Below are 22,229 nucleotides of genomic sequence, written 5' to 3'. Positions count from 1 at the left end.
CCTGTCAGCCCAAACCACAATCACCTTGGCCATTTTGGAAGATGCCCTGAGAAGATCCCCAAAAACCTCTGTCTGTAGATTAGCATAAGCAGATTCCATTTCTTTGTCTTCTACGTACGTAGCTTGTGACCTAGCTGAGAGAAGGAAGAGAGGAATAATTGAACCATTTTCTGACTAGTTCAGCTCCTGCTATTAAATATAAGACTAAATATTGTTTTGGTTTTGAGTGATTATTACATGTTAGGCAGAATCATCCATTAACATATCTTCAGGAGTCATAGGTGCTATTTTATTAGAATGAAATCTCCAGTAGAGATCTGCTAGAATGATCCAGCCTTGCAGATAAAAGGAGGAACTTGTGTCAAAACCATTTTATTTAAAGACTCAACATTGAGAGACACAAAACTGACACTGAACTATAAAAAGGAGATTTGAGGAAGCAAAGTCTCCATCACTGAAGATCTGATCTAACCAGGACTGTTGGCTGAGAAGCTATGGGAGTCTTAGAACTTTCATATTTGTTGTTTGTTTGTCTGTCTGTCTGTCTGTCTGTCTGTCTGTCTGTCTGTCTGTCTGTCTGTCTGTCTGTCTATCTATCTATCTATCTATCTATCTATCTATCTATCTATCTATCTATCTATCTATCTATCTATCTATCTATCGATAACCTAGCGTTGCCTGGATATTTATTTATGGGGGGGGGGGAAGGGGAGAATGTCAGGACAAAACAATTTCTAATATTCAATTTTCTCCCTTACCAGAAGAAGCCCCCTCGTGGAGTACTGTGAAGCCATTACCACGGCAACTCCACACCACTGTACAGTAGAAGCCATTTTAAGGCACAACAGGCTGTATCTTAACAGAACACACACCCCAAGGGGTTTTAGGGGTGTCTTACCCCCAAAGTACTTTTCTCCAGGGTGTAAGTCATCTGTGTACCAAGTTTGGTTGAAATTGCTGGAGGCGTTCCAGAGTTAAGCTGGAAAGCACACATGCGCGAGCGTGTGTGCGCGTGCGCACGGGGGCACACACACACACACACACATACAGATTTATTTATTTATATAGTCACCTACTCACAGCGACTCTAGGTGTCTTACAAACAATGAAAACACAATATAGAAAAAAATGAATATGAAAATATTTTTAAAGAATAAATAAAAACAATAACCACCCACCCCAGCAACAACACAAAGTCAAACAAGCCTTTTGAGGGCTCCCTCACACTCTGGGTTCCCCAGGCCATCTGAAGACTTGATTTTGTCAGTGGGTCTGGGGATTCTAGGGTGTGAGGGAGCCCATCAAATGGCTTATTTGACTGTGTGTTGTCACCAAGGGTGGTGAGCTATTGATTTTTATTTTATTTCTTTATTCATTTATTTTAATTTTCTATGCTATATTTTTATTGTTTGTAAGCCACATAGAGTCACTGTGAGTGAGTAGGCGACTGTATAAAAGTTATAAATAAATAAATATAAATTAAGCAAATGTAAATGTTCTAAACCTCCCATATCTTACCAGCCTGCAGTCCTGATCCTATTGCCATTAGAGTTGTATTGATGAGGTAAGTGATCAACTGTATGGCTTTGGTTCACTGGTCCTTAAGCCTTTGATTCATGCAAAGGAGAGCAAACAAAAAATGGAGACTCTTTACTCATTTCATGCCCTTACCTTGTATACGAATGAGGCAGGTGATGCATTGGGCGGCCCACTGCCGGCATTGGATGGAATTGTCACAGGTGTATGGAGCTAGGAATGCAACTCGGGATCCAAATTGTTGAAAATTTTCTCCCTCCTGCCAAAGGAGGAGGAGAAAAAGAATAAGGAAATAAGGGGAAAAAATTAAAATAAAGTGGGAAAAATCAGAATGTTTGAAAAATTGCCCTTCTCCCAAATAACCTACATTCATAAACAATAAAGTGTGAGATAAACTGTGATTAAAACACCAACTGCTGTGCTTCTCCATATCCTTCCATCCTTGAGAAGGATTTTGCTTCTACCACATCCATATTCTTGTGGTTTGCCAGCAGCCAGTGGAGCTGGCAGCAGAGACAGACACTGAGGAGGTTGGGGAGGAACATGGGCCAGTCCTGGAGTCTGGGGAAGGCTCAGACGAGGGCTCTGCATCTGAGGCAGAGAGGGGGCCAAGGCCATCTGGGAGTTATGTGGTGCCTCCAGAGCCTCTGACATCAGCGAGGCAGAACAACAGTGTGAGCCTGTTCCCACTGTGCGCGTGCGCAGAGCTTCCAGAAGGCAAGAACAATTAAGACAAAAAGGGCAACTTGGGAGTAAGGCTTGGAGATGATTGGCCCTTCCCATAAGACATAAAAGAGGAGTAAACAGACGTGAGCCTTTGCAGGAAACAACTTTGTTCATTCTGGTCGGTTCAAACTCTGAGAAGCTCCATTAGATTCTGTGCTCCATTTGGCCTTGCAAAAGTAATTGGCAATTAGGTCTCTGGCAGCGTTTCAAGGGAGATAAAGGTGGGTGCTTATCAGCATTACCCTGAAGGACTATGGCCTACATCTTTCGGACTCTTTACAGAGTGTTTATGAATCATTATGGGCTGTGAATGAACATACTTCACAGCCATTTAAATAAAAACAAGGTTTGGGGGCTAAGCTATGATTTCTGCTTTATCAGAAAGCCTAGGCCAGAACACATACGTATGCTGCTTCATGCATTGCCTTTTATCCTTTAAACTTCTTACCACTCTTTTTTAGTTTCATGGAATCATGCTTCCTTGTCTTCCCCTTCATTTCAGTCTACTCACTTGCAAAGTATCCCATTCCCTCCACATTTGGTTAGAGTGCAGTGCTGCAGGCTACTTCTGCTGACTGCCGCCTGACTGCAATTTAGCAGTTCACATCTCACCAGGCTCAAGGTTGACTTAGCCTTCCATCCTTTTGAGGTGGGTAAAATAAGGACCCAAATTGTTGGGGGGCAATATGCTGACTCTGTAAACCACTTAGAGAGAGCTGTAAAGCATTGTGAAGTGATTTATAAGTCTATTGCTATTGTTAGGTGTAGCGGTTCTGATTTTTGTGCGTGAGCACTTTCAAATAATTGTTGACTCCAGATGAGGGCTTACTTAGACAAATCCATGCAGTTTGCTTGGTAAGATTTCAGAAGTGGTTTTGCCATTACCTACTTCCTAGGCTGAGAGGAACTGATCAGCACAAGGTCACCCAGCTGGCTTTGTGCATGTTAGGACTAGAACTCACATTCTCCCACTTTCTAGGCCGATGCCTTTATCCACTACACCACACGATCTCTCATATCCTGATATACTTAACTTCTGCCAAAATCTTTGCTATGCTTATGAAGTCATCAGGAGATAAGACAATCCTTATCTTTTATCCAGTTTATGAAATGGCCTTCCTAGAAAAGCAAATGACATTCCTGTGCTGTCAACATTTAGAAGCCACCTGAAATCATACACTTTATCAAGACGTTTTGAAATAAGTTGTGAGATTTGGTGGACTTGGCTTTATTGCTTAATTTTACTTGCTTATGACTCTGTTCTTGAACTAATGGGGTCATTTTGACATTGCTGGATTTTATTTGGTATCATCCACAGAAAGCCACTGCAAAACAGAGCGCATTGATATGTATAGTATTTTTTAACAGACCCAAGAAATAAAAATGTAACGGTGAATGGAAAGCTTTGATTGGAGATTTGGCTAAACGATTTGGCTAAACATTGGTTATTGCTTGAGATTGGCCCAGAAATTTCTTCTTTGATTGGATATTTTTCATTCCCGAAATTCTCTCCTCCCTGGTCAGAGCATGACACCTGATTCCCAGGCCAGAGAGGTTGACTGCCCTTAGACAAGTTTGCCTATCAATCCAACTCATGTAAACAATGCCACTTTTCTTCAAAGACATAGTATAAAGTAGTACCTACATGCATATGTATAACTTAAACAAACATTTATTCTGAGCGTAGGCTTTCTCATATTTCTCTCATCCTGGTTAATGCTCATTAAGATAAACACCCAAAACCTGAAAGAATAAACCGGTATAGTCTATCCTGGTGTTCAACAGATGTACAGATGTATTGGATTCCAATATAGCTGGGATAGCGAACCTATGGCACGTGTGCCACAGGTAGCACGCAGAGCAATTTGTCAGGGCACACAAGGCGTTGCCTTGTCAGCTGGACAGTGTGCATGCACGTGCTGGCCAACTGAATCCAGCCCTTTTTAAAGCCATTTTTCGTCCTCCCCAGGCTCCAGAGGCTTTATAGAAGCCTGGGGAGGGCGAAAAGAGCCTTCCCTGCCTCCCCCGGAGACCCTTCCCTGAAGCCTCCGGAGCTCAAAAAAATCAGCCCTATGGGCAAGCCAGAAGTTTGGGAATGGACTTCCAGTTTGCTCGTAGGGTCAGGTCAGTTTAAGCCCTCCGGAGGCTTCAGGGACCTTCAGGGGGCTTCCCTGAAGCCTCCAAAGGACTAAAAAGGACCCTATGAGCAAACCAGAAGTGACTTCTAGTTTGCTTGTAGGGTCGTTTTTAGTCCTCCAGAGGCTTCAGGGAAGTCTCCTGAAGGTCCCTGAAGCCTCTGGAGGGCTCCAGGGGGGCAGGGAGGCTGTTTTTGCCCTCCCCAGGCTCTTATAAAGCCTCTGGAGCCTGGGGAGGGCAAAAAAAGCATGCAAAAAATGGGGGGAGCACCTCTCATATGCACATGTGCACGGGGGGGGGGTGTTGTGTGTTTGCACGAAACCCCTGCGCTCCCTCCTTATGGCACGTGAGCCAAAAAAGGTTCGCCATCGCTGCAATATGGGCTCCAGATGAATGAGGAGCCTCTTGGCCCCTCACAGATTGCCAGCAAAGAGAAGAGTAGATAACTCACCGGGAGATAAACCTTTTCCTGAAATGCAACAAGGGCATGGAAAATAGCTTGCAATGCCCTCTCTCTGCTCCATTCTGTTTCAGTGAACCAAGGGTCTATGAGCTGTTGATCAAACAAAGAGACAGGAAGAATGATATCAGAATCTGTCATAATTTTTTTCAGTAATTTCATTAATTACTAGCCGATAACCTGGCACTGCCTGAGTATTTATTTATCCCAACCCTCCTTCCATGAACGTTGCCGCAATTTCTAATGTTGGATTTTTCCCCTTACCAGAGGGATCCCCCTTTATAGAAGCCTGGGGAGGGCAAAAAGAGCCTTCCCCGCCTCACCCGGACACCCTTCCCTGAAGCCTCCGGAGCGCAAAAATACCAGCCCTATGGGCAAGTCAGAAGTTTGGGAATGGACTTTCAGTTTGCTCGTAGGGTCGGGGGCTCCCTCTGGTAAGGGGAAAAATCCAACATTAGAAATTGCGGCAACGTTAATGCAAGGAGGGTTGGGATAAATAAAGGGGGCTCCCTCTGGTAAGGGGAAAAATCCAACATTAGAAATTGCGGCAACGTTCATGGAAGGAGGGTTGGGATAAATAAATACCAATACCGTGAAGCAATTCCACAGTGCTGTACACTAGAAGCCATTTTAAGGCAGTACGGTGGAAGCTGTTTTAAAGCACACAGGCTCTTAACAGAACACCCTCCCCCGAGGATGGTTAGAGGTGTCTTACCCCCCACAGTATTTGTTTCCAGAGAGTAAGTAATCTATGTACCAAGTTTAGTTGAAATTGCTCAAGGAGTTCCAGAGTTATGCTGGAACATACACATATACACACACAGCCATTTATATATAGATAGATAGATTTCATTCCATTTTTAAAATCAGGTTTTCCCACATCGCTATCTAGAGAGGAAGACCTTTTGGGATGAAGGGTCATGTATAATGAATAAAGAAAAAAAACCCCACCCTTTGCTTCTGTTAGAAACCCTGCATGATATGAGATGATATGAGATGTGGAAAACCTCCAACTGGAGACAATAGAATTCCCCCAAGCTTTCTAATTTTTCTCCCATCTTGGCTATGGGAGTATGTGTTTTCTTGATGAGGGAGAGAATCAAGGTGTAGACGTTAGGGATATAGGTCTGAGTAGATTATGGAGGATAACATAACAATAAATAATAATAAATCTAGTATTTTCTATGAGGCTTTTAAAAAAAACTAAAAGCACTGGTATTTGGACAAAATTATTGGCATTGGTATATTGTTGGGTAATAGGCAATAATGTAATATATAAGGTTAGCGCACATGTAGCTTTTCAAATTTTTAGAAGAATTATCTGACAGATTTATTGAGGATTGGGTGAAGAAATATTCTTTGAAATGCAGTATGATTGCATTTCATGAAATGTCATTCTTCAGGAGCAACATTTGTTTGCACATATAAAAATGTTGGTTTAATTGAAAATGTATTTATTGGGATAACATCAGATTGCTATTTTTATACTATTTGTGTCTTGTAATTGAATGTACGAATGGATACTAGTCGTTATGATGGCCCGAATAGATTGAGTAATGCAGGAATAACTTCTTACTTTTATTTCAAATATTTATACTTTGTTTTCCTGCTAGGAAGTGTTTAAATCAGATGGAAAAAAATTATAATGAATAAATCAGTCTTCAAGTCACCCTTCGTGTGGTGTTAACGATAGCTAGCTTTTCATGGGTGTTGTCTTGCCCAAATTATTTTATCTTTTTTATTGTACTATTATATGAGTTGGATTCAGTGCCCAGTTGCAATAGGATCAATCTTTTGTATACAGAATGTGATGAAATTCTCAGTGGAAGTCAACAAATCAGAAAAATATGCTGAGCAACTAAACGGGCTGCAATTTCCAGATTACCTAATGCCAGCAAACAAACATTACTTACCTGGAACATTTCATCCATTAGCTCAGACGTTGCGTGTTCCTCAACCAGGCTCTTCACAAGTTTCCCAAAAGCATCCATTGAATCAGTGTAGAGCGACTAAAACACACAATAAAAATGGTGAGGTCTAGGAGCCAAATTAGATATAAGATTAGGAGATCCGACAGAGGATCATTCTCTTATGATTAGCTCACCATAATCACTTATTTGTTTTCAAACTTTATTAATGGTTCTAGAAGAGGGAGAGATCTGCCTAGGGAAGAGATCTGGCCTTATCTTGAGGTCCCTTTTCAAAGTCCCTATATTTGTCTTGCAGGTATTAATTATTTTCTTGCTGAGAAAATAGTTTTTTTCCACTCAGAAATATATGCCAAAGAAAAGACACTGACTCTTCCAGTGGTGGGTTCCGGATCCCATTGCAACCAATACAGCACATGCGCACAGTACGTGCATGCATCTTACCTTCCAGCAACACCTCTGCAAGCCTCCGCAATGCTCCAGTTGCTCAGCGGAGCGTCGCGCAGGCGCTATATGTACCATGCACGTGTGGGGAAGCGCCGAAGGCTTTAAAGACAGGTAAGGAGCATGGGCAGGCGGGCGGGCCCTCGGGAGCACCGTATTAGAATGGTACCTGGTGCTCCGGGCAGGCTCCGGTACACCCGTACCTGGGTGTACCCCTGCAACCCACTGCTGGGTTCTTCTTTCCAATAGGAAGACACAACAACCGGCAAAGTTATGTGTGAACCTGCATTGGAATCAGTTCTTTACAAACCTGCACTTGTACTTGCACGCACTCCCCATCCATCTGTTCATCCATCAATTTATTTATTTATTCAGAGTTTTTGGGGAAAAAATGTTTGACTAGTCAAACCCTGAGTAGAAAGGCAATTTTGGAAAAAAAATCAATGGGAATCATTGCTGCTCTCTCAGCTTGGTTGTTTTCTAGTAGATGTTTCACTACCAAAGTAGGTGATATCATCAGTCCGAGTAGGGAGTGGGGTTAAGCTCACAGTAAACAATATTGACCAACATTGAGAGGGCAAACCACTAGTATATCAAATGAGAGCAAGTCCTTTAGAGGTTCGGAATGAGGGACGCGACCACAGGGTGAACAACGGAACAGGCTTTATTCCAAGCTAAGTATAACAGCGATTCAACTCATAACCAGCCCGCCAAAACCTTATATACACGGGCTTCAACCAATCAGAAACAAACATTCAGCCGGCAACAGCCTCCCTCGCGTCCTATCCAATCCAGACGCAGGAGGCTGTTGCTGGCCAGCACAAAGGTGCTGAAGTACAAGAACAGTGAGGCCATTTGCATGGCTCATACATATTCATGAACTTATGAATACTTAACACCCCTTCCCCCCAGTTCTGCGCATGCTCCGCGGGTGGAGCATGCGTAGTCTTGCAGGTAGGCGGGGCGGTGCCGGACCCGCCCTGATCTACGCAGTTCTCCACTAGTCGTCGGCGGAGGAGGACTCCTTGTGGTAGCTCCTCCCGGAAGGGGGTGTAGCTCCAAGGCACGCCTTCTTGGGATGGCCCAGAAGGAGGGCTCAACTGTCCTGGTGAGTAGGGGCGAGGTGGCGTGTCCACTGTGATAGTGTTGTGTTTAGGAGGCGTGTCGAGAGGGAGGAACCAAGGCCTAGGTGGGGATTGTTCTGCGGCGGCTTGAGCTGATTGTGGGCGTTCCCGGCACGGGGCGCTCGGGCAGGTTGGGCCTGGTGTGGCGAAGGCCCGTGGTGTGTTCTCTCCGGATTGAGCTCTCGGTTGTTGGCAGGAGAGGCCTGGAGCGGCGAAGGCCTCACGCTGGGTTTCCGGGCAGTCGGTGCCGGCTTCGGTTGGGCCTGGGCTGCCGGCTGGCGGTGGGAGGCCTGGTCCAGTACAATGACAGGATGCCACTGACGTTAGCTTGTGACGCCTCCCCCTATGGAGTCGGGGCCGTTCTAAGCCATGTCCTCCCAAATGGCTTAGAGGCCCCTGTGGCCTATTACTCCCGGACACTCTCCTCGGCGGAGCGTAATTACAGCCAGATAGACAAGGAGGCTCTGGCTGCAGTGTCCGGGATTAAGAGGTTCCACGACTACCTCTATGGTCGGCCTTTCACCCTTGTCACTGACCACAAGCCTCTCCTTGGGCTTCTGGCAGGTGACAAGCCGACCCCCCCCATCCTCTCCCCCCGAATGACTAGATGGACGGAGTTCCTGGCAGCGTATTCTTATACGCTACAGTACCGTCCAGGCAAGCAGCTGGGGCATGCCGATGCCTTAAGCCGCTGCCCGTTACCGGAGACCGACACCGCCCTAGTGCCCTGTCTCTCAGTCCTGTCTATCGCGTCTTCCGGTTTCCCGATTTCGGCCGCGGATGTCGCGGCCTGCACCAAGGCCGTTCCGATCCTCTCCCAGGTCGCTTCCTGGGTCTCGAGGGGATGGCCAATGGACAAAGTGGCAGAGGGCTTCAAGCCCTTTAAAACCCGGCAGGCAGAGCTCTCCCTCCACGGGGGGTGCCTTATTTGGGGGGATCGAGTGGTGATCCCCACCGCGCTGCGGCCACAAGTCCTGTCCCTGCTCCATAAGGATCATCCGGGCATAGCACGAATGAAGGCATTAGCCCGTAGCTATGTTTGGTGGCCCTTACTGGACTCAGAGATAGCGGCCTATGTTGGCCGCTGCCACCCCTGTCAGCAATCTAGGCCCAATCCCCCAGCCGGGCCGGCTCGTGAGTGGGAGGCTCCAAGAGGCCCATGGTCGCGCCTCCACCTAGATTTTGCCGGTCCCTTTCACGGCCAGAACTTCTTGGTAGTGGTGGACGCTTACTCCCGCTGGGTGGAGCTGGTCCTCATGGGCTCCACCACAGCTGAGAGTACGGTCCGGGCCTTGAGAAGGCTGTTCGCGACCCATGGGTTGCCGGACCTGATTGTTTCTGATAATGGGCCCCAATTTATGTCCACCACGTTCCAGGAGTTCCTGGCCATGCAAGGGATTCGACATGCGCCCATAGCCCCGTACCACCCGGCCAGCAATGGCCGGGCGGAGCGGGCGGTCCGCTCAGCAAAGGAGGCACACCTTCCGGGCCCCTGCAACGGCGTGGCTCGCCGTACTGTCAAAATTTGCTGGTTGGCTGGTGGACTGGTAGCAATCTTCCGCTCTCTTCGGTGGCCGCTGCTGCTGGCGGCGCGGTTGCGCCTGGGGACGGCTGGGCGATTGAAGAAACGAGGGTGCCGGCAATAGGGCCCTGCAGACCTTGGCCAGATGGCCTTCGCCCTTGCACCGGTTACAGATGGCATTTAAAAATGGGCAAGCCTGGCGCTTATGACGGCCTCCGCAACCCCGGCAGGGCGCTGCGGACGCCTGTTGGGCTGCAGGTTGCGGCTTTGGCTTCCTCTTAGGCACAGTCCTCATTTGGGCCACCACTTCTTCTTCTGGATCCTCATAAGCCAGGTCGTCCTCGACCATGTGGGCTTGTGGAGATGCGTCCGACGAGGCTCGCTCTGGTGTGGCAATCTGCAATCGTTCAATGTCGGCCGTGGACTGCTCCGACAGTTCAGCGGCTCGGGCAGTTTCCACGGCCTGCAGTAGTGTAATTCGGTGATTTCGGAACATGCGGCTCCGCAGGTTGACATCGCGGACCCCGCACACAAACTGTTCCACCAAATTTTCTTCAAGGTTGGAGAACTCGCACTGGGCAGCCACCATCCGCAGAGCCTCCAAAAATTGGCTGATTGATTCATTCTGTTTTTGGACTCGTCTGCGGAAGGCGAAACGGCGGGCGATGACTGACGGAGTGGGTGCATAGTGGTTCTTCAATCTGGCCATGAGTTCGTCCCACCCAAGCTTGTATGCTGGCCGTGGGGCTGCCAAGGCTCTTGCTGAGGCGAACATAGATGGCTCGCAGCATGAGAGGAAAAAACTGCATTTTTCCTCTTCGGTTTGAGCCTGATTTTTGGAAGCGATCAGGTAACATTCGAACCTTTCCATAAACCCCTCCCATGATTCCCCGGCGGAACCAAAAGGGGCGAATGGAGGCAAAGCAGATGTCATCCTGAGGGAGAGATATCAAGAGGCCACAAAAAAAAAATTTTTCCTCTTCAGGCAGCGTTCGTTGCCGGTCTGGAAACGGCAGCTAACTGTCTGTCTCTCTCTTTTCACCTAGTGTCGCGGAATCGCTAATCCCACCCTCGTCGCCAGTTTAGAGGTTCGGAATGAGGGACGCGACCACAGGGTGAACAACGGAACAGGCTTTATTCCAAGCTAAGTATAACAGCGATTCAACTCATAACCAGCCCGCCAAAACCTTATATACACGGGCTTCAACCAATCAGAAACAAACATTCAGCCGGCAACAGCCTCCCTCGCGTCCTATCCAATCCAGACGCAGGAGGCTGTTGCTGGCCAGCACAAAGGTGCTGAAGTACAAGAACAGTGAGGCCATTTGCATGGCTCATACATATTCATGAACTTATGAATACTTAACAAGTCCCATTCCCTACTAGCGGGGAATGATTTACCTAGTTCGGTACTGAAACGTTTACATGAAAAACCACCATGCTCAGAGAACACCAAGGACCCTGCAGTTCAACCCTAAACTACAAATATTCTATTACTAAGATAATCTATATTAGTTTTTCCACTTTGATGCCATTCTGAGATATATTAGTCACTAGTGCTGATAACCCGGCGTTGCCCGGGTATTTATTTATAAGGGGGAAATGTCCGGACCAAACGTAATTTCTAATGTTGGATTTCCCCCTTGCCAGAGGGAGCCCCCTTGTGGAGTACTTTGAAGTCATTACCATGGCAACTCCACTGCGCTATACAATAGAGGCCATTTTACGGTAGTACAGTAGAAGCCATTTAAAGGCAAAACAAGCTGCATCTTAACAGAACACCCCCACCGAGGGGTGTTAGGGGTGTATTACCCCCACAGTATTTGTAATGAGAGAGAGTAAGTCATCTGTGTACCATGTTTGGTTGAAATTGCTCGAGGCATTCCAGAGTTATGCTGGAACATACATACACATAGCCATTTTTATTTATATAGATCTCTAATAACTTAGCCAGATGATTAGGAATGATACAAATGCATGGGGAAGGCATGACTGGACTGGATATGACATTGATATCTTTTATGGTAAGAATCAGATCATTTTATTCGACCTCAAAGCAGAAGGTTTAATTAAACCAGCATCCTATATCAGGCAGTGGTGAGCTGGAGGTTCCCCCCCCCCACAAAACCATTAGCAGACTAGAAAAAGAAACGTTTCTAGAGAAAAAACTCCCTCCAATTACCTCAATATATAAAGCATCCCTTTCTGTCTCTCCTTTTTCTTTCAGCTGCTCCAGGGGACGGAGGGGAAACAAACTTTTGATGCTTTGATCAAGGAGATTGCGAATGTCCTCCATGTTCAAGGATGGCTTCAATTTGCTACCCGTAGAAAGATGGGCTGAGAGGTCATATATTAAAGCTGAAGGCTAAAAATCAGCCCTTCATAGAATAGTTAATTTGAACTGTCATCTGGACAATGAATAAGACAAAACTTGGGAATTTGCAGGGCACGTCAGGCAGGAATTCCATGTCCTTTTCCCTTTGTTTTTTTTCCTATGCTCTGATATACATTGATTTTTTGAGATAATAAAAATATTTTCTTGAAAGAGGGGAGAACTATATTACCACCTTACATGATCCAAGAGAAAATAAAGGTTAGTGATAGAACTTGGGAGGGCATTGTATGAAAATGAATTAGTATTTTAGGGATTTTCTGGACATGGGAAAGGAAGGAGCTTTTCAGAGATAATTGTATATTTGCAAGTAATTGCTTAAGGGGTGAACAATAAAATACAGACTACAGATAGTCCTTGACAGTTCATTTACGATTATTCAAAGTTACAATGGCACTGAAAAAAGTGATTTATTCCTGTTTTTCACATTTATCACTGTCAACGTTTCCTCATGATATGTGATCATGAGGAAACGTCGACAGTGATAAATGTGAATTCAGATGCTTGGCAACTGATTCATATTTATGACGGTTGTATTGACCCTGATCACTTTTTGCGACTTTCTGACAAGTAAAGTCAGTGGGGAAGCCAGATTCACTTAGCCACCATGTTACTGACTGAACAACTGCAGTGATTCAATTCACAATTGTGGTGAGAAGGGCCCCATAAATTGGGCTGAAACTCATTTCACAAATGTCTTGTGTAGCAGCAGAAATTTTGGACTCAATTGTAGTTGTAAGTCAAGGACAACCCGTATTGTGGATTGTGTGAGATTAGTCAAGGTTTTGTCTAGTTTTGATCTATTACTACCCCATTGATCTTTCTATGGACTCCCTGTCACAAAACATTTCATCAAACATTAGGCCATCTTTATGCAGATGAGTTGTAACCATAACTCCTGAATTCCACCCATTTGTCAGCTGGGAATCCTAAGAGATGCAATCCCCATGTCTTTAGGGATTGCCCAATTTTAGGCAAGGCTGATCTATGATTTTTGGTATAAAATCTCATAAGTCACAAATGTGGAATCTAGCATGAAATAAAATATTTACCATATAACCATATAAACCTTCCAAGGACTAGAAATATCTACCTCAAGAATGCCATAGCAATGATGGCTTTGGGACGAAGGGGCGTTGCCAAAGAATCCAGTGGTTCTTCTCTAATGAAATCCTGAGTGTGCAAGAGCATACATAAGACAAAAAGAATGAAAAGTACACCATGGGCAAAGGGAGTCGCAAAAAAACAACAACCAACCTATGACTTTTGGCAGCATTCCTACAGTTGAATGGCCTTTGGGCAGAGTGTAGCAGCAGTGATGTTCGAAAATTCTGGGACTGAAGTCCCCATATCTGAGACTGCCAGAAGTTATATTTCATAAAGCTAGCCAGTGGGTGGCTTTGAATACTATAATCATCTAGGCAAGGATGAAGAAGATATATGCAATTTTTCAGAGGAACTAGTTCCTTAGACGAGAACTTAACAGCATTTGTCTAAATCTATCATAAAGACAATTTCTGGAGCAAGAGCACAATTCTGCCAGTTTGAATAAAATCTGGTTCTGCTCATTGCTGGTTACTGCCCTGTGATTTTAAAAAGAAAATCCTTTTATAATCTTTGCACTAGGGTTTTTTTAAAAAATAATAAGTAAGGCAATGGAAGAACAGATACAAATAAATATTTTGTAGATTTACTTAAAGCTTGCAAAAGGAGTAAAAGCACAGAAACAGTATTATTCATTGCAAATCAAGTCTAGAATTGCTTGCAAAGCTGGGAAGAAATTGGTATCATGATCTATTTGACAAATTTGCCATGGGCTTGAATTTATATTAGGCATGTCTTCATAGATCTGACTAAACATCTACACATCAAAAGTGATCAAATGCTGAAAGCATATAAAGTATTTAAGACCCTCCCTCTTCTCCTCTTCTCCTCCTCCTCCTCCACCTCCTCCTCCTCCACCTCCTCCTCCTTCTCCTCCTTTTCCCTTCAGTAATGGTCTACTGAAGTTTAGAGCGGAACATCAGTGCTGCCACAATTATAGGAAAGAAGTCAGTTTGAAGGGATGTGGATTCCCATAATGTGATTAAGAGAAGTGTTTAAAGGACAGCTTTATAGATGTATAGTCTTAAAAATGGCATTTACTGAAACTTTCATTTTTTTTAAAGGAAGTGGTATAGGAAGGACACCTACATCTCTCTAGCATTGACTTTACTCACCAACAAAATACCAAGAAGTTCTTTCTTGCAACTTAAGGTGAAATTCTGAAAGCTCCGAGTCTCATGGATAGCTTGGCAGATATCGGTTGTGCTCTGAACAAGAGCTAGTTTGAGATTCATGTCCTACATTAGCAGAAGAGCCAGTGTGATAGTGTGGTTAGAATTTTAGACTAGGAACTCAGGTTCAAATCCTCATTCGTAAAGTTGTATAGGTGGCTGCAAACCTGCCTCAAACAAACCCAAACAGATTCATTGTGAAGATAACAGTAAGATGAGCTGTCTGATTTCTTTCCTTCTCAAAAGACAGACGACTGTAAATTTAGTCAGTAAGATTCATCAGAGCCTCGGTGGTGCAGTGGTTAGAGTGCAGTATTGCAGGCAAATTCTGCTGATTGCCCGCTGCCTGCAATTTGGCAATTCAAATCTTACCAGGCTCAAGGATGACTCAGCCTTCCATCCTTCCAAGGTTGGTAAAATGAGGATGAGACCCAGATGGTTGAGGGCAATATGCTCACTCTGTAAACTGCTTAGAGAGGGCTGTGAACCATTGTGAAGCAGTATATATAGTTAGCAGGGGTGGGTTCCTGCCAGTTCTACCCTCTTCTATAGAAAAGGTTCCACAAATCTAGAGTGCTGTTTAGAACCGGTTCTAGCTCCCTCCCCCCGCTCTTCAAGATGAAGAGAGGACGAATTCTGGGAGTTGAAGTCCACAAGTCTTAAAACTGTCAAGTTACAAGACTCTTGCACCCCTAACCCTTTAGAAAACACATCGACTGGGCAAGGTTATACCAAAGAGGGTATACGGAATGGTTTTTGAAAGGAAGAAGAGCTGCAACCAAGAGAGTGTTCAAATAATGGAGCTTGTTTCAAGAATCCAGTTACAAAGAGTCTCAGAGAGGCTCCTTCCTAGATCACAAAAAGGCTATATGAGGAGGAAGGAAGCACATTCCGATTTTTGTTGCTAGGAATTGGGCAGCATTTAAATATATAATTTAAAATAATTGTACTTCCAACATATGTGGATTAGTCTAGTCTATATTTTGGGCTGGCAGGCACTAATATCCTTCTTATCCTCCCTTTTTCTTGAAGAGAATAAGAACATAACAGACTTTGATCTGTTTGTGTCAGCAAAAGTCAGATCTTTTATGACTTACCTTGTTTTCAATACTGAGGCCCAGCACCTGAAAGGGAAACAAGAATCCCAGGAGAATGAGATAACTTGCCCAACAACACTTAAATGATACAAGTAGTGCACTGTACAAAGAAAGTGGTCCATCTTTTCCCTGCTTCCCCCATTCATCTTACTATAGTTAGTAATATGCAGGGGAGGTTCTACTGCTATGCAATTTGTTTATGGTTCTTGAATTCTGTCAAGTTGTAGTGCCATTCCTTGACTGTAATTAGTGGCAGCCTTGAAGAGCAACAGACCATTAAACAATGTATTTGTTTTGTATGCTGCTGCAATTACCAAAGATCAGCAGAAGTTTGATTCTGTAAGTAGATGAGTCTTGATCATCCCACCACCACCTCCACCCCAAAACCAAGAAGATTATGCTATTTCTAGCTCCATCTCGAAGTGTCAAGCATTTGCAGTGGTATAAGGATATAGGGAGTTGACTGACACCTGAATCTAACCAGTGCAGGATGCTGTACTCTATTTTTTTCTTGCCAATTTGTTCTTTTTATTAGTTTACAATATAAAATACAAAAATACGAAAACAAATAGGAAAAATAGGAGAGGAAAAAGGGAAGAGAAGAGTGTAGAAAGGAAGAGGAAAAGAAAGAAAAGGCGTTGACCTCCGACTCCCTTTGGTGCACTAGAATAAGATAGTAACATCAAACCTCAACTTTTAACTTTTACATAATAGCATAAACTAGCCATTTCTATATCAACAAATCTATCTTATTGGTAAAACTTTACTCTTCTCTCCTCTGCTCTAGAAGAATTGTCCAGATTTAGTCACTCACCCACAAGCCCTCCCCCTTTTAGCCAAGCAAAGCAAGACCACAGTGTTTACTGAAAAGAAAAGAAGGTTGCAAAAAAGACATGAAATATGTTGTGGCCCACCAGCTGACTTGGATGAGGAGGAGGTTGGGGAGGAACCTGGGCCAGTACTGGAGTCTGGGGAAGGTTCTGATGGATGCGCTGCGTCAGAAGCAGAGATATAGCCAGGGCCATCTGACATTTAGAATAACAGAGTTGGAAGGGACCTTGAAGATCTTCTAGTTCAACCCCCTGCTTAGGCAAAAAACCCTACACCACTTTAGACAAATGGATATCCCAGCCACCTGAGAGGCAGCTGCCTATGGAAGCTGAGATAAATAGAGTAGGAAGAATAGCTGGGAGCCTGGGGCCTGTTCCAGATGCAGATATGCACAGAGCTGTTAGGAGAGGAGAACAACTGAGGACAAGGAGTTGACTTGGGAAGAAAGGCAGACGTGGACGCTAAATGGCCTCTCCCTGGCTGGGGAATAAATAGAAGGAAAGGGGAGTGATGGTTGTGGGAGACAACCATTCGGATTTCAGAAGATTTGACTCATTGTGTTTTGTGTCTCAGAGACTGCATGCCAGAACTTTATTTACAGCTTTGTGGCTGGAAGCTCCTGGCCTGGCAATTATCTCAAAGAACTGATAAAGTCTGTTACTGCAGTTAACTCTTTGAAAGATTATTGCCTGGAATTTCTGGGTGTGAATCCTATTAAGGAGATAAATAAAGAGGGGTTTTTTTTTCAGGACAAGGAATGTTTCTTGTTTCTGCTAAGGCTGGGTCAGAACAAAATGTCAACTGTAGAGTCAAAGGTCTTGAACTTACCTGACAGCTACTCCGGTAATGGTAGAGGACTTTTTTCATTATGCTCTCTTCCACCCTTGAGAGCAGGAGCTCTTTAGGTGCTCGCAGTGCCACTTTGCCATAGGTAAGCATCAAAGTTTGATGGGTGTAGCTTCGTCTACCTCGGTAGTAGTCCTGATCAACATAAAAAAAATTAAGAGGCAGAGTAGGTTTTTCTCCAGCTTCGTTGCTTCCTTACCTCACATTTTAATTTTAATCTAAACTGATCGTCTCCCCCCCCTTTTTCCGTAGATTTCAGCCAACTATTGCCCATACCCATTAGTATTTTCTTTATTGGCCTTCTTCTGGTTTTCTGTAGAAAATATGTAGATATTTTTCTGTACACAATTATTGTCTAAGAGCTGCGGTGGCACAGTGGTTAGAATGCAGTACTGCAGGCTATTTCTGCTGGCTGCCAGCTGCCTCCAATTTGGCAGATCGAATCTCACCAGGCTCAAGGTTGACTCAGCCTTCAATCCTTCCAAGGTGGGTAAAATGAGGACCCAAATTGTTGGGGGCAATATGCTGACCCTGTAACCCGCTTAGAGAGGGTTGTAAAGCACTGCAAAGCGGTATATCAGTCTGAGTGCTATTACTATTGTGGCCCCAGGCAATTACAATACAATACAATAGAATAGCAGATTTGGAAAGGACCTTGGAGGTCTTCTAGTCCAATCCCCTGCCTAGGCAGGAAACCCTATACTATTTCTGACAAATGGCTATCCAACATCTTCTTAAAGATTTGCAGTGTTGGGGCATTCACAACTGCTGGAGGCAAGCTGTTCCACTGATTGTTCTAACTGTCAGGAAATTTCTCCTCAGTTCTAAGTTGCTTCTCTCCTTGATTAGTTTCCACTCATTGATTCTTGTTCTAACCTTGGAGCAATTATCCTTGCCTTGGAGCAATTATCAATGTGAATTGGCAAAGCACTATTTTAGCTTACAGAGTCAGTTTACAACTATATTTAGTTTTAATTTGTATTTTTATCCTTGGAAAATACAAGGAGATAATAATTGCTTCCTAATAATCAGTTTTTATACATTAATATGTTAGGGTCTTATTTTCTTTTGACCCCCGAAATAAGCACTTGGCCTTATTTTTGAGGAGGTCTTATTATTTTTATGGTGCAGGAGGTGGCAAGGGTGGTCACCTCATGGTTGCTGCTATGTTGCAATATTTTCAGGGGAGGGCTTATTTTACTGCATGCACTGAAAAGTCTGATTGATCTTATTATCCGGGGAGGTCTTATTTTCAGGGAAACAGGGTAAGCCAATACTTTGACTTAGTTCTAAGAATGATCTTCACTTCACAGAGTATGTAAGAATTCAAATGCAGTAACACTTGGTGAGTTTTTAAAGCAACTATGCCTGTTTCAGGTTCTTGCAAAGCATTGCACAGCCCTACTAATTTCTTCTAACAAAATCTCTAATTGGCAAGTTTAGTTTCCTGTTCTTGATGGAACTTCAGGCTCCTTGGCTGGACTTGCACATAAACCATAATGCAGTTTATTTGGCATTGGCTGAACATACTGGGTGAACCTAGAACCTTGAACATGTGAAAAGACAACCATTTATAGTTTATTCCGTAAACCATGGTAAAACAATCATGGCTTTATATAAAGTAAGACTCCAACTAATGAGTTCTAGTGATACAAGGAGTAGATATCACTGAAAATAATTTGTGAACCATCACTTTCCCCCCAAGGGTCTTCCCATTCTGATGGGAAAAAAGGTGTTGGTTGAAAGAAGAATGTTGTTTATGTATTGTAAAGAGGAAGTAGATCAGTACAGATTAAATTCAATGTATGTGACCTAATATTGAATAGGCATGTATTAGAGCTGAACTACCAGCTTATTTACCTTATAGCGATTGATAATCATAGACATCTTGATTGTCAAGTGTACCCCAGCTCCAAATTCATGAAGTATGGCCAATGTTAGATCCAAATGACCCATGGCAGAAAAGGACAGAATCTGGATGACTTTCTGTAAAGGGAGAAAAAAAACACACCATATTGTCCAGAATGAATAGTCCTGTAACTTTCCTGGAAAATTCATATGCTGGGAATGTACTTATAATACAATACAGTAGCAGAGTTGGAAGGGACCTTGGAGGTCTTCTAGTCCAACCCCCTGCCTAGGCAGGAAACCCTATACCGTTTCAGACAACTGGCTATCCAACATCTTCTTAAAGACTTCCAGTGTTGAGGCATTCACAACTTCTGTAGTCCATTGAGGACTACATGTTGAGTGCGGTTGGTCAGCCAGGTACAAATCCATCTGGTGGTGATGCTGTCTAACCCACATTCTTCTACTTTATTTAGTAGTAGGTTATGGTCTACCTTATCAAATGCCTTACTGAAGTCCAAGTCAACTATATCGACGGCATTCCTCTGGTCCACTAATTTTGTCACATTATCAAAGAATGCAATAAAATTAGTCTGGCATGATCTGTTTTTGACAAACCCATGTTGGGTTTTGGCCATTACTTTGTTTGCTTTTAGGTGTTCACTAATTCGTTGCTTATCTTTTCCAGAATCTTTCCTGGTATTGAGATCAGACTGATAGGTCTGTAGTTTCCTGGATCTGTTTTTTTCCCTTTTTTGAAGATGGGAACCACATCAGCTCTTTTCCAATCCTTTGGTAGTTCCCCGGTGCTCCAGGATCTCTGAAAGATATAGTTCAGTGGTTCTGATATCTCATCTGCCAGTTCTTTCAGAACCCTGGGGTATAATCCACCCAGTCCTGGTGATTTGAACTCGTCTAGGGTAGACAGATGCTCACTTACCATTTTCTTCTCTATTTCAACTTGTGTTCCTAATCTGATTTTTGTGGTGTTGTTTTTGATAGGTTTGACTGTTTTATCCCTTTGTGTAAAGACAGATGCAAAAAATGAGTTAAATAGTTCTGCTTTCTCCCTGTTGCTTGTCACCTTGCCACTTTCTCCCAGCAATGGATCAATTGTTTCCTTATTTTTTTTTCTTGTTTTTAACATGTTGGAAGAAGCTTTTTTTTGTTATTTTTTTCCTTTTGTGGCAAGCCTTTCTTCATTGTGAGCCTTAGCTTTCCTCACTTCATCTTTACATGCTCAGGCTATTTGCTGATATTCTGCCTTAGTTATGTCCCCCCCCCCTTTCCACTTTTTATACTTATCTTTTTTGTCTTTCAATTTGTCAGAGAGTTCTTTATGCAGCCATGCTGGTTTCTTTTGGGAGCTGTTATTTTTCTTCTTCATTGGTATTGTGCTAGGGTGGGCTTTTGTAATCTCATTTTTCAAAATTTCTCAAGCTTCTTGAGTTGTTTTCCCCTTGAGGATTCTCATCCATGGAATGTTTCCCAAGCGCTCTCTAAGTTTATTGGAATTATCTCTCTTAAAGTCCAAGACTCTAGTTTCACTTTGTTCTACTGCTTGTGTTTGCATAATGTTGAATTCCAATATTGCATAGTCACTTGCCCCCAGGGTTCCTGTGGCTTCAACATCTTCTATCATTTTCTCTCTGTTAGTGAGAATTAAGTCCAATATGGCTGATCCCCTTGTTCCCTTCTCTACTTTTTGGGAAACAAAGTTGTCTACTAGGTTTGTTAGAAACCTGTTGGATCTTCCACTTGGTGCAGAGTTTGTTTCCCAGTTGATGTCAGGGTAGTTAAAATCCCCCACTCCTATTGTGGTATGCTTCCTACATACCTTAGTTAGCTGACTAGCAAAAAGTTCATCTACTTCCTCTGCTTGGTTGAGTGACCTGGAGTATAGACCTGTGGCAATGTCATTCCCCCCACTTAATCTTTAATATTGACCCAAATGCATTCAAGATAGTTCGCATCATTGTTGTGCTCTATTTCTGTAGAGAGGTAATTATTTCTTATATATAGTGCAACTCCACCTCCTCTTTTATTTGGTCTATTTCTTTTAAATAATTTTAATCCTTCTAGCTGCATATTCCATTTGTCGGTTTCATGTATGACTAATCTTGTCTCTCTTGCTGAAATCTGCAGAAAATTGTTATCCTATAGTCTTCTCATAAAGACATCTGGACCGGAGTACATGTGGGCAATCTCCCATACTCTCTTTATCCAGAGAGATTCCAAAGAATTGGTCTATCCACTGGTTTCTTGGTCATTATGGTGGTCATAGAGTCATCTTCAGCTCACCATACCTCCTAAATATTGTTCTTGCACAGAAATGGTCATGTTAATCAGTTTTTAAAAGCTGTGTGGTTTTTTTGAAAATTCTAGATGTAGAAGTGGGTGGGCTCCAGGCCCTGCTTAACCACAAAACCACAAGATATCATTTCTTGGCTGAAAAGCAGGTGTGCAATCACCAGGTAAAATAAAGAAAGATAATTTCAACAATAAAGAAATAAATATTCAAAAAGGCAGCTTACATCTCTCTCAGATGCTTTCATATAATCAGCGTTTTCTATCAAGTTTTGTATTGTACTCTGAACAAAAGTAAAATCCTCACAACTTGTCAGAGAAATTCCCCAACATTTACAGAGGAAACTCTGGAAAAAAAAACAAGTGAAAAAGGAGAGCATATAACGGCTGCTCAACATTAAAATTAATTTGCATGTAAAATTAAAATTAGTATTATTTAACTAAATACATGAGCATGATAATTCCCCATTTTACAACAGCAAAAAATGCAAAACACTTGCTGCAGTTACACACACACAGACCACCACCACCAGCAAGAAATGTCTACTACTAAGCAAAACCCTTTATGTTGGTGTCCTAAATAGCTGGTGTTAAGTATATCTCCTTTTGGAGACTAGAGTTGAATAGCAGAAGGTAGCAAGGAATGTGCTGCTGAATAGTCACACTACCAATCACAGCCGCTGAAGTTAAAACAGGGATAACTTTACTTACGTTAACAAAAATAAAGTAGGATAAACATTCTCCAAAACAAGCGAT

The 22,229-nt window shown here is 43.4% G+C and overlaps 1 protein-coding gene across 1 annotated transcript in view; it reads right to left on the bottom strand.

The window, feature by feature from the left end:
- LOC148049783 (maestro heat-like repeat-containing protein family member 2B) overlaps positions 1 to 22,229 on the bottom strand; it is a 74,160-nt gene that overhangs the window by 21,885 nt on the left and 30,046 nt on the right. The window contains exons 18-28 of the mRNA XM_087728822.1: positions 21,701 to 21,820; positions 19,179 to 19,304; positions 17,301 to 17,453; positions 15,642 to 15,668; positions 14,488 to 14,610; positions 13,362 to 13,441; positions 12,059 to 12,194; positions 6,772 to 6,867; positions 4,850 to 4,951; positions 1,672 to 1,795; positions 25 to 134 (exon numbers count right to left, since the gene is read on the bottom strand). Coding sequence (XP_087584948.1) covers positions 25 to 134; positions 1,672 to 1,795; positions 4,850 to 4,951; positions 6,772 to 6,867; positions 12,059 to 12,194; positions 13,362 to 13,441; positions 14,488 to 14,610; positions 15,642 to 15,668; positions 17,301 to 17,453; positions 19,179 to 19,304; positions 21,701 to 21,820 — 1,197 coding nt within the window. The remainder of the gene's footprint in view (positions 1 to 24; positions 135 to 1,671; positions 1,796 to 4,849; positions 4,952 to 6,771; positions 6,868 to 12,058; positions 12,195 to 13,361; positions 13,442 to 14,487; positions 14,611 to 15,641; positions 15,669 to 17,300; positions 17,454 to 19,178; positions 19,305 to 21,700; positions 21,821 to 22,229) is intronic.

This window comes from Thamnophis sirtalis, unplaced genomic scaffold, assembly GCF_051295495.1.
Source record: "Thamnophis sirtalis isolate CommonGarterSnake01/CBP01778 unplaced genomic scaffold, rThaSir2_p1.2 scaffold_1, whole genome shotgun sequence".
In the NCBI taxonomy this organism is placed as follows: Eukaryota; Metazoa; Chordata; class Lepidosauria; order Squamata; family Natricidae; genus Thamnophis; species Thamnophis sirtalis.
This window is presented reverse-complemented; position numbering and strand designations above follow the sequence as displayed.